At 33.7% G+C, this 14408-nt stretch overlaps 2 protein-coding genes across 2 annotated transcripts; both read right to left on the reverse strand.

Moving 5' to 3' along the window:
• Positions 1-2610: 2610 nt before the first annotated feature.
• Positions 2611-5217, reverse strand: LOC113713814 (putative 12-oxophytodienoate reductase 11). The gene is made up of 5 exons (XM_027237600.2): positions 5041-5217; positions 4744-4887; positions 4355-4479; positions 3969-4133; positions 2611-3419 (listed from the first exon to the last, which is right to left on the reverse strand). Exons 1-5 carry the CDS (start codon positions 5139-5141, stop codon positions 2827-2829), a joined length of 1128 nt encoding a protein of 375 aa, XP_027093401.1. The 5' UTR covers positions 5142-5217; the 3' UTR covers positions 2611-2826.
• Positions 5218-11845: 6628 nt separating this feature from the next.
• LOC113715109 (putative 12-oxophytodienoate reductase 11) lies at positions 11846-14408 on the reverse strand. The gene is made up of 5 exons (XM_027239278.2): positions 14242-14408; positions 13860-14003; positions 13469-13599; positions 13081-13245; positions 11846-12536 (listed from the first exon to the last, which is right to left on the reverse strand). The coding sequence occupies exons 1-5, from the start codon at positions 14340-14342 to the stop codon at positions 11944-11946; spliced, it is 1134 nt and encodes a 377-aa protein (XP_027095079.2). The 5' UTR covers positions 14343-14408; the 3' UTR covers positions 11846-11943.

Raw genomic sequence — 14408 nt, forward strand, 5'->3', positions numbered from 1 at the left:
CTATTGACTGACAATAAGTAAGCAAGTTTTGGCTTCAACTTATTGAGGATATTAAAATTATGAAAGTTCATTTTGTGCTCATAAAATAATTTTTTTTCAATTTGTTAAGCATATACTTCTTTGAAATTTTTGGTCCTTTTATATATTTATTTTATCCTGTACCACAATATATAAATATATATAATATTATTTTGTTTTGAAATATTAACTCGTACATCGCACGGGTCAAAATGCTAGTTATTTTGAACATGTCAAGCTCTCTATTAGAGACCTTAAACTCATACTACTTCATAAAAATCCTTTATAGGTTAGTTCACTCACCAGGGGTAAAATAAGAAGAAAGAAAAATTTATTTGATGTATCCTACAGATCTGAATCTCTAATAATCTAAGGTAATAGTGGTATGGTACTATTATAAAAGTCGGAAGTTGAGTTCTTTCCGTTGTTTTGGATTTACCTAGTTCTGCTCCCAATTTTACGGTAATAATTTGTACTTCTATTCATTTATTACTACCTGAAATTTCCTTTTTTTTTTTTGACAAAACCAGTATTGTCTTGGAAAAAAAGAAACAAAAAGGAAAATTAAGTATAGAGATACTTCCTTTAAAAATTTTAGAAGGAAAAGTTAAACACGAAGGTTGGATTACATTGTGTAGGCCAATTGAGTGCCCAATCTATATCTATATGTATTGCGATTTTTTATTACAAGCATCCATATGTCTCCACAATCCCAATTCCTTTTGCCTAGAATTTTAGATTTATTTTAATTCATAAATATTTTGTCTCCCAATTTTTGCTACGATCAATTCATTTGAAATTGTTAGTTACTAGCCACGTAACTTCTCATGATCTCACGATTTTAATTACTATGCATGTTTAGGTGACATTTATCCTTTTTCACTATTTCAAACCACTAGCCTGCCAAAAACCCACAACTGACGATTACCTATCATGTCTTTCCACTTTGTTCCCTTGCCAATTTTATTCTCATTCATCGTCCACCCAAATAAGAAAAAAAGGGAGAAAAAAACACTGCATGTCATAGCCTGACCATGAAGGAAACCCATATAAATGTCAATCAATTTACTATTATGAATTTCCCTATCACATATGTCATATAGAAAAATCTCAGGTCCGGATAATCATGTAAAATATCCAAAATGACAGGCTGCAATCTGGTCACAAACCAAATTTGAGTTGAGAGTAGAGGGAATAGGTTGTGTGGAAAAAAGGAAGGGGAAAGAGATGAGGGGGTTGTCTCTATGGTTGATGAAGAAAAGGGTATTGATATGATATGTGGGCATTTTGAGTATTTTGGCGTGTTTTCTTATGGATAGTATTCGAATATTTTTTTGTGTTTTGGGAAGGGTTACTATAGATATGTTTCATTCAAAAACAACTTTAAGTTGATTAACCATCATGCTAAATGAAACCTTCATTTGCACAAAATGCAAATTATCATAATAGAATAAGAGTAGTACGTTTTTGCAAAATCAGTCACTAATTGTTGCATTTGAATTAAATTTGATTTTTTTAATATTCTAAACTTTATGCTTTGGGTTTGACTTAAATATCTTTCATCGGTTATTAATACACGGGTCTAGGATTGCTTTTGTATATATTTTTTATGGATCGAATTATTTTTCTTATGACCCCATACTACCTTTTTATTTTGGGGGACTGGAACATGCAACCTATGGTTAAAAGTTAACCTGATGTTCAAAATAATTAACACATTCTACTAAACTAGTTTTTATATCTTTTCTTGGTATAGAATTCATTTTCATAAATTTGGACAGAAAAAAATACTTCTTGAAAACTTTTTAGATTTTAATTTCATTATCATTATAGTTTAAAATGTAAACCCGCGCATAACACATTAGCACGAGTCAGAATACTAATTATGCACGTAATTAAGGATGGCCGTTGGCAACTAATTTCACTGTATCTTCCTCGTCTTGTCGCCACACTTCCCTCCCCCACGGGCCCAAAAAAAAACTGTAGCCCAAGACCATCCACGATCCTTCTACACGTTTGGTGGGTAGTGGTGCCTTATTTTAGGTCCAAGACTATTCATTTGTAGCAGCCATCTCGTCTTATGGGAATCAACCACCAAACAAAGCATACGGGGTAATCCCGGTTCCTTACATATGCAGTTAAATCCAGAGTGTATCTACTGCTCTTCCTCAACAAAAATTGTTTTAAATGCCAAAAATTTTACATTTCAAGCTCGTCAAAACTTCAATGAAAGGAAGCGTCTTGAAAATGTGTACATAACATTAGCAGTATTTGGAATTATGGCCACATCTCTACCATCAGTAAACCAAGTTGTTTAAGAGAGTGCCCATACATTAGCAGCTGCTACTACCTCCTTACTATATCTTACAAGAGTTTAAGCATTTCAAAGTTAGAAAAGAATTTTCAACAAAAATTACTTGAGTACTTATGTGAGTGTTTTTTTAGCACAATTGGCATCCAAACTTAGCGAGAAGGTTGTACTTTTCTTGCTAAGATGGGGAACGTGCAACTTTGCAACAAGTGATCAATTACTCATTTACTCTGCAATTTATTCATCTTCTTTTGATTTCTGGTGTCATGTGTTCACATCAGTTGTAATAATCTTTAACTAATATAATATTTTCTTGTTACAGAAATTAACAACGAATATCCTAAACAAAGATTCCAAACATTTCTCTCCATCATGGAAACGTTGGACAGACACATTGAATTGACATTATACATAATGTCCTATAATTTCCAGTTTCCAGCAAAAGGGATATAAGATCAACAAGCAAGACACTGAGGATTGTTGCATTCAGAGGTTAATCAATCATTGGTTTCAAGAAATGGATAGTCAGTGTAGCCAACAACAGGATCAGATGTATAGAAAGTGTCTCTATGGTACTTGTTCAGAGAAGCATTTAACTCGAATCTTCTGGGCAAATCTGGATTGGCCAAGAACAAGCGTCCATATGCAACAAGATCAGCCTGATTTTCGGCCACAGCTCTGTCGCCATCTTCCCTATTATAACCGCCAGCAGCAATGAAAGTACCGTTGAATGCCTTTCTCATCGGCATAAGACTATCTGCAGTTTCCGATTTTTCTCCAAGAGTTTTCATCCTCGGCTCAACCATGTGGCAATAAAGAATTTTGGGCTTGTTCAAGGCTTCTGCGATATAAAGGCCTAGAGCTTTTGGATTTGAATCGCCTGCTTCATAGTAATTTGCAAAAGGGGAAAGCCTTAATCCGACTCTATGAGATCCTATTGCATCTGAAACAGCTTCAACTATTTCTAAAGCAAATCTGCAACGGTTCTCCAAGGAGCCTCCATATTCGTCTGTTCGATCATTGATTTGGTCTTTCAAGAACTGGTCTATTAGAAAACCATGAGCACCATGGATCTCTACCCCATCAAAACCTGCAAATTTTTACACAACACATATATATAGTTAGGGAAATGAACCAGCTTCCTTTCTGTACCTCCAATTGTCCCTTTCTTTCTTCAGTTCGAAATTAGATGCCGTACCTGCCTTGTTCTCACTAAACAATGTACATGACTAACTTTACTAGAACAAGAAACAAAAATGTGCAAGTTCACATGAAAAGCAATAACGCTGGAGACAGTACTAAAGCAAAATCAAGTTTACCTCAACCGGAAAGATGCTTGGCAAAGAAGAACAAGTGTTTCAGGTTTGGTGTTCTTTGTCTCAAATGCTTGGTAAATTTCTGAACATCAAACTATTGCTTCTTTTCCCCCAAAAGGACAAACTTTTATTTTTTTGGTATTCTTATTTTTTTTCTTCTTTCCAATTCCCTTTGGAGTTTACACTAATTAATCACAAGCATGCATTGAATTTACAGTATATATGATTAACAATTTGACATGAGTTGAATATTGGACGTCACTAAGAAAGACTCAAATGCTGTAGATTTCATGAAGCCCTTTCTATCCTAACAAAAACCGTACCTGCTTCAATGGCATTAATAGCAGCAAGCCTGAAATCGTTGACAATCCCAGGAATTTCTTCTGTCTTCAAACGTCTTGGGGGTGAATATTTTGGGGCATCAAAACCTTCGGGAGTTAATGGTTTGTCTGTCGACGAGATTGGAGCTTGTCCATCGGGTTGAGAGCCTGTAAATGGGAGCTTCACAGTGAATAATTTTCAATTTAAACACTGGACAAGAAACCAAAGGAAATTTTTGTTTCCTGGTGCACGATGATTATCAAGAAAAGTCGCAGTTAAATATATCTATATTTTTTTTTCTCTCTGTTTGATGGTTTTCCCTTTTCTAATTTCAACATGCAATAACATGAAACAAATTAGCTTGAGAAAGAATGAGAGAAGAAGTTACCAGAAACCCTTCCCACATGAGCAATTTGGCAAAAGATAATACCGCCTTTTGCATGAACTGCATCTACTATGGGTTTCCAAGCCTCAACTTGTTCCTTTGTCCATATGCCAGGTGCAAATGGAAACCTTCAAGCATAACATAATATTTGGCAAAATTTTAAACCAAAAAAAAAAAAAAGAAATGTCAGAATTCCACAGTTCTGCTACCTGAACTTCTTTATTGAGCGCTTTGGTACCTAAAATTTTTCTTTCTTGCTACTCCATTATTAATTTATTGCTAAATATGTATTCTTGAATTTAAATAAGAGTTTAGCATGCAAAATAACATTAATCTTTTGTGGCATAGACGTTAAGAGCAGGGTCTTGCATAAGAATTGCTGCTAAAATTACCCTATGAGCGATGTGTCAGAAACTCCTGTGGCTTCAGTTATGAGAAGACCACCATTGGTGGTTCTCTGAGAGTAATATAATACTGCATGTGGTTGTGGTAAATTGCCATAACTTCTTTGCCTTGTCATTGGTGCCAAAACAAATCTGTATATAATTGACAATGAAGTCAAACTTCCGTAGAAAGAAGAGATTACAAGGAAATCCGCCAACTGGGGCACCTACACTACAAAGTTGCAATCGGGACAAAGAAAAATAAAAAGGAAGGACCAAGGAATGAATGCAGAGAAGAGGATTTACCTATGAAATAGCTGAAAATTGCCCAGCTTATACGGCGTCAGTAAACGGATTGGTTGCTGAGATTGTTCCTTCTCTTGCCCATGTTCCACCTTCTTTACCATTTCTAGGTTTTTCAATCAATGCATGCAACTAATGAACCAAAAATTTTTTTTCCCTTGTGCTCAGAAGTTAAAAGAACTAGTGATACAGAGATGTTTAACGCAGTATCATCTGGTTTCAGTTATTTATATAGTTGAAGCAAAGACTTGTACGATACATAGGTCATGAGTGATGCAAAGATTTGCATATGATAGCCGCTATGAATTCTAGTTTGACCATTCTTGCATTTTATTTTATAGAGCTCAGTTTCCTTCCTCTTTCGTGTGTAATAGTAATATTGAAAACTTGAACAAGTATAAAGTAACGATACACTAAGCCGGAAAGGTTAAAAAAAAGGCTTTGCTGAATGAAATTTGCATTTTTTGTTTGGTACCATGGTACTAAAACCTGAAAAATTTGGTTTGTTTACTGGGCATTTGAAAAAACTTCTATTTACTTGATGAGCGTGATATGTGACAGTAAATTATTCATATCTGCTCAGTGATTTATTGACATAAATGCTTTTTTCATTTTTTGAGTATTGACATCTCATCTGTGTTTTTCTAATTCCTTTTTCAAAAAATTGCAGCGCCAAAAACCAAACCAAGAAAAAAAAAAAAAAAGAAAGAAAGAAAGAAAGAAAGAAAGAAGGGGAAAAAATATAAGTAATAAAATGACAATGACGTGATCAGTGATTCCAAAAGTCTATAAAAGTTGTCCATTCTGCCAGTATTCAGCTACGCGTTGTTTATTCCCATCCCACAGATTTGGAGTCAAACAAGCGTACCAAAGACTTTGACAAAAAAAAAAAAAAAAAAAAAAAAGCGTACCAAAGACCGTAACATCTTACATCATCGAACGACTGGCTGCGTGTGAGAGAAGTTGCGCCGCCGCAGCAGCCTCCGTATTGGGTTTGGGGCCGCCACAGCCCAAAGGAGTTGTTGTGGCTGGAGGGACTAACTCCCAGTTTGCGTTGTAAGTATTTTTTTAGAGGATTTTTTGAAGGAGTATTGTTGTAACGTTTTTTTCAAGATTGATATATGTAAAATAGAAAAGAGATCAAAAAATACGTAAAAGTAATATTTATGGTAGAGCCGCTTAGAGTGTAAATGTTTTAATTTTTTTTAGCCACATGCATCATTCAACAAAATTTCTCCAAGAGAAAAAGAATATGAAAAGTTATCATACAAATTTACCTTACATTATTATTATCTCTTTGAAAAGGGGGTAAACGCAATTTTTAACTTAGACTGTGTGTCACATCATTTGGTGAAATCGGCGTTCAGCAACGAAAGTGGAAAATCATTGAACTCGCGATCATTCAAATTTTGACCTCCCGTTCTCTGTCATAGTTGCTTATTATCACGATGGACAAGTCCAGGTTCATGCCATCCTTCCGGTCAAAACAACTTTGTAGGTAGGATTTTGGTCAAAACGCACTCATTCGTAGGTGCCAGTTGCAGTAAATAATTGGTCGAACAAATAGTTTTACACATGTTAAGCATATCTCACTTTATAACCTATGTTATTGTTAAACATAAAAGAAGTAAAATGTTCATTTTTTCCTTTTGTGTGCATATGTGGTTTTTATTTAATTTTGCAGTCATTCATTTCACAATTTTTTTTCCGAATTGTAACCATCAATTCCTTCCAAAAAAAAAAAAAAAATTTGTAACCATCAATTCCTCGTACCAATCATTGTCCTATCTACAATCCGTATTCCACATATCTTAATCCCTAATGATCTAATCCTACCCATAATCCTATTCTATAAATTTCACTTGCTAATTGGGTGCTATCAGATGTTATCTTTGTTAGGTTACAGAACTTTGCCGCTTGGGAGGCTAACTGGACCCCTAGGAAGGCCAATGTGCCAGCACATTTATTAGCTAGAAGTGCTCGCTCTATTTCAGATATCTGTAGTTGGAGTTATTCTCCACCATCTTTTATTCTCTCCGCAATTTCGGCGGACCTATCCTCACCTTAATGAAATTTTCTAATTTGCTATCAAAAAAAAAAAAAAACTAAGCATTAAATAAGAGAACAAACAAGAATGCCAAGTCACGAAAAGAAAGGACTGCAACATATTGTTTTATTGCTGAATCAGCTACAGCTGCGGCAAGAAATAAGAGGTCTACAATGTGATATTTCTGAACTTCCATTCGCAGAAAGTTAAAATACATGATTTTTGTTTATCCTTTTCTCCCAAAAAAGAAGAAAAAAAATTCGTTAGTTAGTTAATATCTGGATTATCTAAGTATATGTTTCAATAAGAATACCACTCCAACTAACACTCCTCCCCTCACACAACTTCTCACTTTAATTAATACTCATCCAATTAACAATTCCATTCCAATTAAAACTCCTCCAACCCAATAATAAGAGATAACAACATAAATTCACAAAAAAACTGCAATTTACCATCTCTTTGAACTTCTTTCTAGAGTGAATGAGGAACAGGCACTAAATTGTGGAGATATCAAAAGGGAATGAGTCAAATGTGAGACTACCATTTGGGTTTGCATTCCATTTCTTGGGCTCTGATTTAAATAAATAATTAAGATAACAACCTTACAAAGAAAATAAGGAATAGGAAATGCAATTTTGTCTAACCTAAGAAATAGGATAAAACACATAATACTATAAAAATCTATATCTATAGGTATTGTAGGGAGGGTTTTTTGGATGATTAAATCAGAATACTTATAACTTCTCATTATTTTTTTTTATAGAATTTTAAAATTTTTAATTATTATATATTTCTTCATGTCTTTTAAATTTAAAAGTAAGAAGTGGCTTGCTTATCTAGGAATTTGATTTGAAATCTATTAATGTGAGCGTAAATAAAGAGTAAAACCACCAACCTTACTAAAAGTAAAAAAGTAAATACCAATATTTTACTCTTCAACTCAGTAATCCTAAGTAAAAGGGCAAATTATATAGAAAACAAAAAAAAAATATTCACTGGTCATGGATTTAAAATATCAATAATAGTACCATCTGTGAATCCTAAATTATGAAATTACTAAATAGAAAACAAAGTACTACTAGCCTAAAAAACAAATTATGAATTTATAGGATTTGAGAGAATGGTGAAGGGAAAAGAATAGAAAATTGGGTGGCAAAAATAGAAAGTTAGAGGTTAGCTATAAACGAGAGAAAAAGAATATCAAGAAGTTAAAGAGTGGTGGGAAAAGTCGAAAAATAAAGATAAATTACTACAAAATCAGACGAAGAGAGAGGAGAAGAAAGAATAAGATTGTATGGATATGACAGGAAAGATGACACCGTGATAAGAGGTTTGAAAATCATAGAAGGCAGCGGATAGCTAATTAGTAGGTAAGAGAGGATAGAAAGAGTGATAGTTTTTAATAATTTTGAAAATTTTGAAACACATCTTACAAAGATTATTTTAAATATATATTAAAATTTATGAAAAACATTATTCTATAAGCACTCAACAATTTTGGGATTACAAAATGAGAGAATTTTTTTTTAAATTGAGGAAAATGAATTGGTTATACTTTATATTTTTAATGTTACAAATTTTGATATATGGGTATAACATGATATATTGATAAATAAGTTTACAATTGCTCTATCATATAAATTGTTATAAATTAAATTATTTTACTAAAATTGTTATCATATATTGACAAACAATAGGTTAACAAATTTTGATTTCAACTTATTTAAGATATTAAAATTAAGAAAGTCCATTTTGCACTTATGAAATAAATTTTTTTTAACATGTTAAGCAAACACTTCTTTAAATTTTTTTTGTTTATATACTTTATTTTATACTATAATAGATAACTATTGTTTTGAATTGAAATATAAATCCGTGCACAGCACGGGTCAGAATGCTAGTTTATTTGAAATTGTCAGTTACTAGCCACGTAACTTCTCATGACCTCACCATTTTAATTGCTCTACACATTTAGGTGACCTTTATCCTTTTTCACTATTTCAAATTTAGGTGACTCTTAACCACTAACCTGCCAAAAATCCCCAACTGATGATTACTTATCAAGTATTTTCACTTTGTTCCCATACCAATTTTATTCTCAATCGTCATCCGCCCAAATAAAAAAAAAAAGAGAGCAAAAAAACAGTGTATCATAGCCTGATCATGAAGGAAATCCATGTAAATGTCAATCAATTTACTGTTATGAAATTCCTAATCACATATGTCATATAGAAAGCTCTCAAGCCCAGATAATCGAGCAAAAAACCAGTTCAAGTTCCCAGAGCTGTGGCAAGATGGTTTGGTTTGGAAGCAATTCATTGTATAGGTACCGTTCTATTTGTTATTCATAAGTAGTTTAAGAATATATTGAAATTTTAAGGTCACAATAGGAAATGTAAGAGAGGATATTTATATAAAATATCCAAAAAATGATTGAAAAAAATATCCAAAATGACAGACTGCAATCTGGTCGCAAACTAAATTTGGCTTGAGAGTAGAGGGAAAAGGTTGTGTGGAAAAAAGGAAGGGGAAAGAGACGAAAGGTTGTGTGTATGGTTGATGAAGAAAGGAGTAGTGATCTGTGGGCATTTTGAGTACTTTGCTGTGTTTTCCAATGGATAGTATTTGAATTTCCTTTTTTTTTTTAGTGTTTTGGGAAGGGTTACTATAGATATGTTTCATTCAAAAACAACTTTAAGTTGATTAACCATCATGCTAAATGAAACCTTCATTTGCACAAAATGCAAATTATCATAATAGCATAAGAGTAGTACGTTTTTGCAAAATCAGTCACTAATTGTTGCATTTGAATTAAATTTGATTTTTTTAATATTCTAAACTTTATGCTTTGGGTTTGACTTAAATATCTTTCATCGGTTATTAATACACGGGTCTAGGATTGCTTTTGTATATATTTTTTATGGATCGAATTATTTTTCTTACGACCCCGTAGTACCTTTTTATTTTGAGGGATTGGAACATGCAACCTATAGTTAAAAATTAACCTGATGTTTAAAATAATTAACACATTCTACTAAACCAAATTTTATATCTTTTCTTGGTATATAATTCATTTTCATAAATTTGGACAGAAAAAAATACTTCTTAAAAACTTTTTAGATTTTAATTTCATGTAACAAAAATAAATTTTTGTTATCATTATAGTTTAAAATGTAAACTCGTGCATAATACTAGTTGGGTACCTAATTAAGGACGGTTGATGGTAACTAATTTCACAATATATTCCTCGTCTTGTTGCCACTTCTGAAGTCACCTCCCTCCCCTATTAGCCCAAAGAAAAACTGTAGCCCAAGACACAGGTAACGGCTAGAAGTCCGAACCTAGGTTTTCAGGCCCAAACCATGTATCGACTCGGTCAAGCTCCGAGATCAAGAGTCAATGGATTCGATCAGGTCGAATCGATGACGTCAAAAATACAAATTACTTAAAAATTAAAATATTGTATGTAAAATATCTAAGAGCATGTTAATATCAATAAAGGTATATTTATATATATTTGATGTTTCAAATGTATTTAACAAGAAAATATAAAGAAATTAGAACGATCAAGTAGCAATTTATATTATTCAATGAATATTAACAAATTTAGAATTACAATTATGGATTTGATTGAAAAACAACACCAAATTTTAGGACTACATTTATAAAGTATGAAATATTTGAGATATATTAATAATTTTTAACAATCTAGGAGTCAAAACGTAATATTGAAAATGCTTTGACCCCACATCACACTTTCCCATTTCTTCCTCTACTCCTGAATCCTGATGCATTCCGTAGAGCACAACGACTCGATTTTCAACATTCTCTTCCTCCTAACGCATTCCATTCTGCAACTCCTGTCTTCTTCTTCTTCTCCTTCTTCTTTTTTAAATTTCATTTTCATTCTTATTTTGTTAGTTGTTTATTCTCAAACTCAAGAAATATCAAGTTTTCATCTGTTTTCTTCAAACTTTTCTCTTCTCCACTCCCTTTTTTGCATTTTTTGGGTATTTTCTTCTTTTGAATACGAGATCTAAGATTAGATTTTGTTTAAAAGAAAGGTTAAAGCATTGATTTTTTATGGTAGAATTGAAATGAATGAGTGAAAATGGATTTGTAGAGGAGGGGAGAGCTCACAAGGATTTGGACTTCGAGGAAAGGGAAAAAAATCAACAAAAAGGAAATATAAGAAAACCTAGTTTTTACCAATTCTTCCAGTTTCCGGTCAAATCCAATTTTTAACCAGATTTGACTGAGTTTTTACCAACCCAAGTTTTTAAGATAACTCAAATCGAACACTTGACCGGTTCTCGATTCGATCGGTGGACCGATGGATCCGGTACGAGTTTAAAAACACAGGTCCATGCACGATCCTTCTGCACGTTTGGTGGTAGTGGTGGCTTATTTTTGGTCCAAGACTATTCATTTGTAGCAGCCATCTCGTCTTATGGGACTTAACCACCAAACAAAGCAAACGGTGTAATCTCGGTTCCTTGCACCTGCAGTTAAAATCCTAAGTGTATCTATACTTTTCTTGTTAAGATGGTGTACGTGCAACTTTGCAACTAGTGATGAATTACTCATTTACTCTGCAATTTATTCATCTTCTTTTGATTCCTGGTGTCAGGTGCAACATCGGTTGTATTAATCCTTAACTAATAATATTTTCTTGTTACAGAAATTAACGAGGAGGATCATAAACAAAGATTCCAAACAATTCTCTCCATCATACAAACATTGGACCGATACATTGAATTGACATTATACATAATGTCCTATAATTTCCAGTTTCCAGCAAAAGGGATATAAGATCAACAAGCAAGACACTGAGGATTATTGCATTCAGAGGTTAATCAATCATTGGTTTCAAGAAATGGATAGTCAGTGTAGCCAACAACAGGATCAGATGTATAGAAAGTGTCTCTATGGTACTTGTTCAGAGAAGCATTTAACTCGAATCTTCTGGGCAAATCTGGATTGGCCAAGAACAAGCGTCCATATGCAACAAGATCAGCCTGATTTTTGGCCACAGCTCTGTCGCCATCTTCCCTATTATAACCGCCAGCAGCAATGAAAGTACCGTTGAATGCCTTTCTCATCGGCATAAGACTATCTGCAGTTTCCGATTTTTCTCCAAGAGTTTTCATCCTCGGCTCAACCATGTGGCAATAAAGAATTTTGTGCTTGTTCAAGGCTTCCGCCATATAAAGGCCTAGAGCTTTTGGATTTGAATCGCCCGCTTCATTGTAATTTGCAAAAGGGGAAAGCCTTAATCCGACTCTATGAGATCCTATTGCATCTGAAACAGCTTCAACTATTTCTAAAGCAAATCTGCAACGGTTCTCCAAGGAACCTCCATATTCGTCTGTTCGATCATTGATTTGGTCTTTCAAGAACTGGTCTATTAGAAAACCATGAGCACCATGGATCTCTACCCCATCAAAACCTGCAAATTTTAACACAACACATGTAGTTAGGGAAATGAACCGGCTTCCTTTCTCTTTCTCCAATTGTCGCTTTCCTTCTTCAGATCGAAATCAAGCGCTGTACCTGCTTTTTTCTCACTAGAACTATGTACTGATGTACATGACTAACTCTACTAGAACAAGAAACAAAAATATGCAAGTTCACATGAGAAGCAATAACGCTGGAGACAGTACTAAAGCAAAATCAAGTTTACCTCAACCGGAAAAATGCTTGGCAGAGAAGAACAAGTGTTTCGGGTTTGGTGTTCTTTGTCTCAACTCTCAAATGCTTGGTAAATTTCTGAACATCAAACTATTGCTTCTTTTCCCCCAAAGAAAACAAACTTTTATTTTTTCTTCTTTCCAACTCCCTTTAGAGTTTAAACTAATTAATCACAAGCATACATTGAATTTGCAGTGTATATGATTAACAATTTGACATGAGTTGAATATTGGACGTCACTAAGAAAGACTCAAATGCTGTAGACTTCATGAAGTTCTTTCTATCCTAACCAAAAACCGTACCTGCTTCAATGGCATTAATAGCAGCAAGCCTGAAATCGTTGACAATCCCAGGAATTTCTTCTGTCTTTAAACGTCTTGGGGGTGAATATTTTGGGGCATCAAAACCTTCGGGAGTTAATGGTTTGTCTGTCGACGAGATTGGAGCTTGTCCATTGGGCTGAGAGTCTGTAAATGGGAGCTTCACAGTGACTAGTTTCCAATTTTAAACAGTGGACAAGAAACCAAAGAAAATTTTTGTTTCCTGGTGCAGGATGATTATCAAGAAAGGTCGCAGTTAAACTTTTCTATATATATTTTTTCTCTCTGTTTGATGATTTTCCCTTTTATAATTCCAACATGCAATAACATGAAACTAATTAGCTTGAGAAAGAATGAGAGAAGAAGTTACCAGAACTAGAAACCCTTCCCACATGAAAAATTTGGCAAAAGATAATACCGCCTTTTGCATGAACTGCATCTACTATGGGTTTCCAAGCCTCAACTTGTTCCTTTGTCCATATGCCAGGTGAAAATGGAATCCTTCAAGCATAACATAATATTGGCAAAATTTTCAACCAAAAAAACAAAGAAATGTCAGAATTTGACAGTTTTGCTACCTGAACTTCTTTATTGAGCGCTTTGGTACCTAAAATTTTTCTTTCTTGCTACTCCATTATTAATTTATTGCTAAATATGTATTCTTGAATTTAAATAAGAGTTTAGGATGCAAAATAACATTAATCTTTTGTGGTATAGACGTTAAGAGCAGGGTCTTGCATAAGAATTGCTGCTAAAATTACCCTATGAGCGATGTGTCAGAAACTCCTGCGGCTTCAGTTATGATAAGACCACCTCTGGAGGTTCTCTGAGAGTAATATAATACTGCATGTGGTTGTGGTAAATTGCCATAACTTCTTTGCCTTGCCATTGGTGCCAAAACAATTCTGCATATAATTGACAAAGATAGTGGATAAATATCATAAATTAGCCTTCAAATTAGAAAACAGTACTAATACTTTCCAATGAAATCAAACTTGTATAAAAAAGAAGAGTTTACAAGGAAAATTAATGAGTACTTATGAATAAATCCGCCAAATGGGGCACCTACACTACAAAGTTTCAGTCGTGACAAAGAAAGATAAAAGGAAGGACCAAGGAATGAATGCGGAGAAGAGGATGTACCTATGAAATAGCTGAAAATTGCCCAGCTTATATGGGGTCAGTAAAGGGATTGGTTGCTGAGATTGTTCTTTGTCTTGCCCATCTTCCATCTTCTTTCCCATTTCTAGATTTGTTATTAATGCAACTAATGAACCAAAAATTTTTTTTCCCTTGTGCTCAGAAGTTAA

Source organism: Coffea arabica, chromosome 10c (genome assembly GCF_036785885.1).
Source record: "Coffea arabica cultivar ET-39 chromosome 10c, Coffea Arabica ET-39 HiFi, whole genome shotgun sequence".
In the NCBI taxonomy this organism is placed as follows: Eukaryota; Viridiplantae; Streptophyta; class Magnoliopsida; order Gentianales; family Rubiaceae; genus Coffea; species Coffea arabica.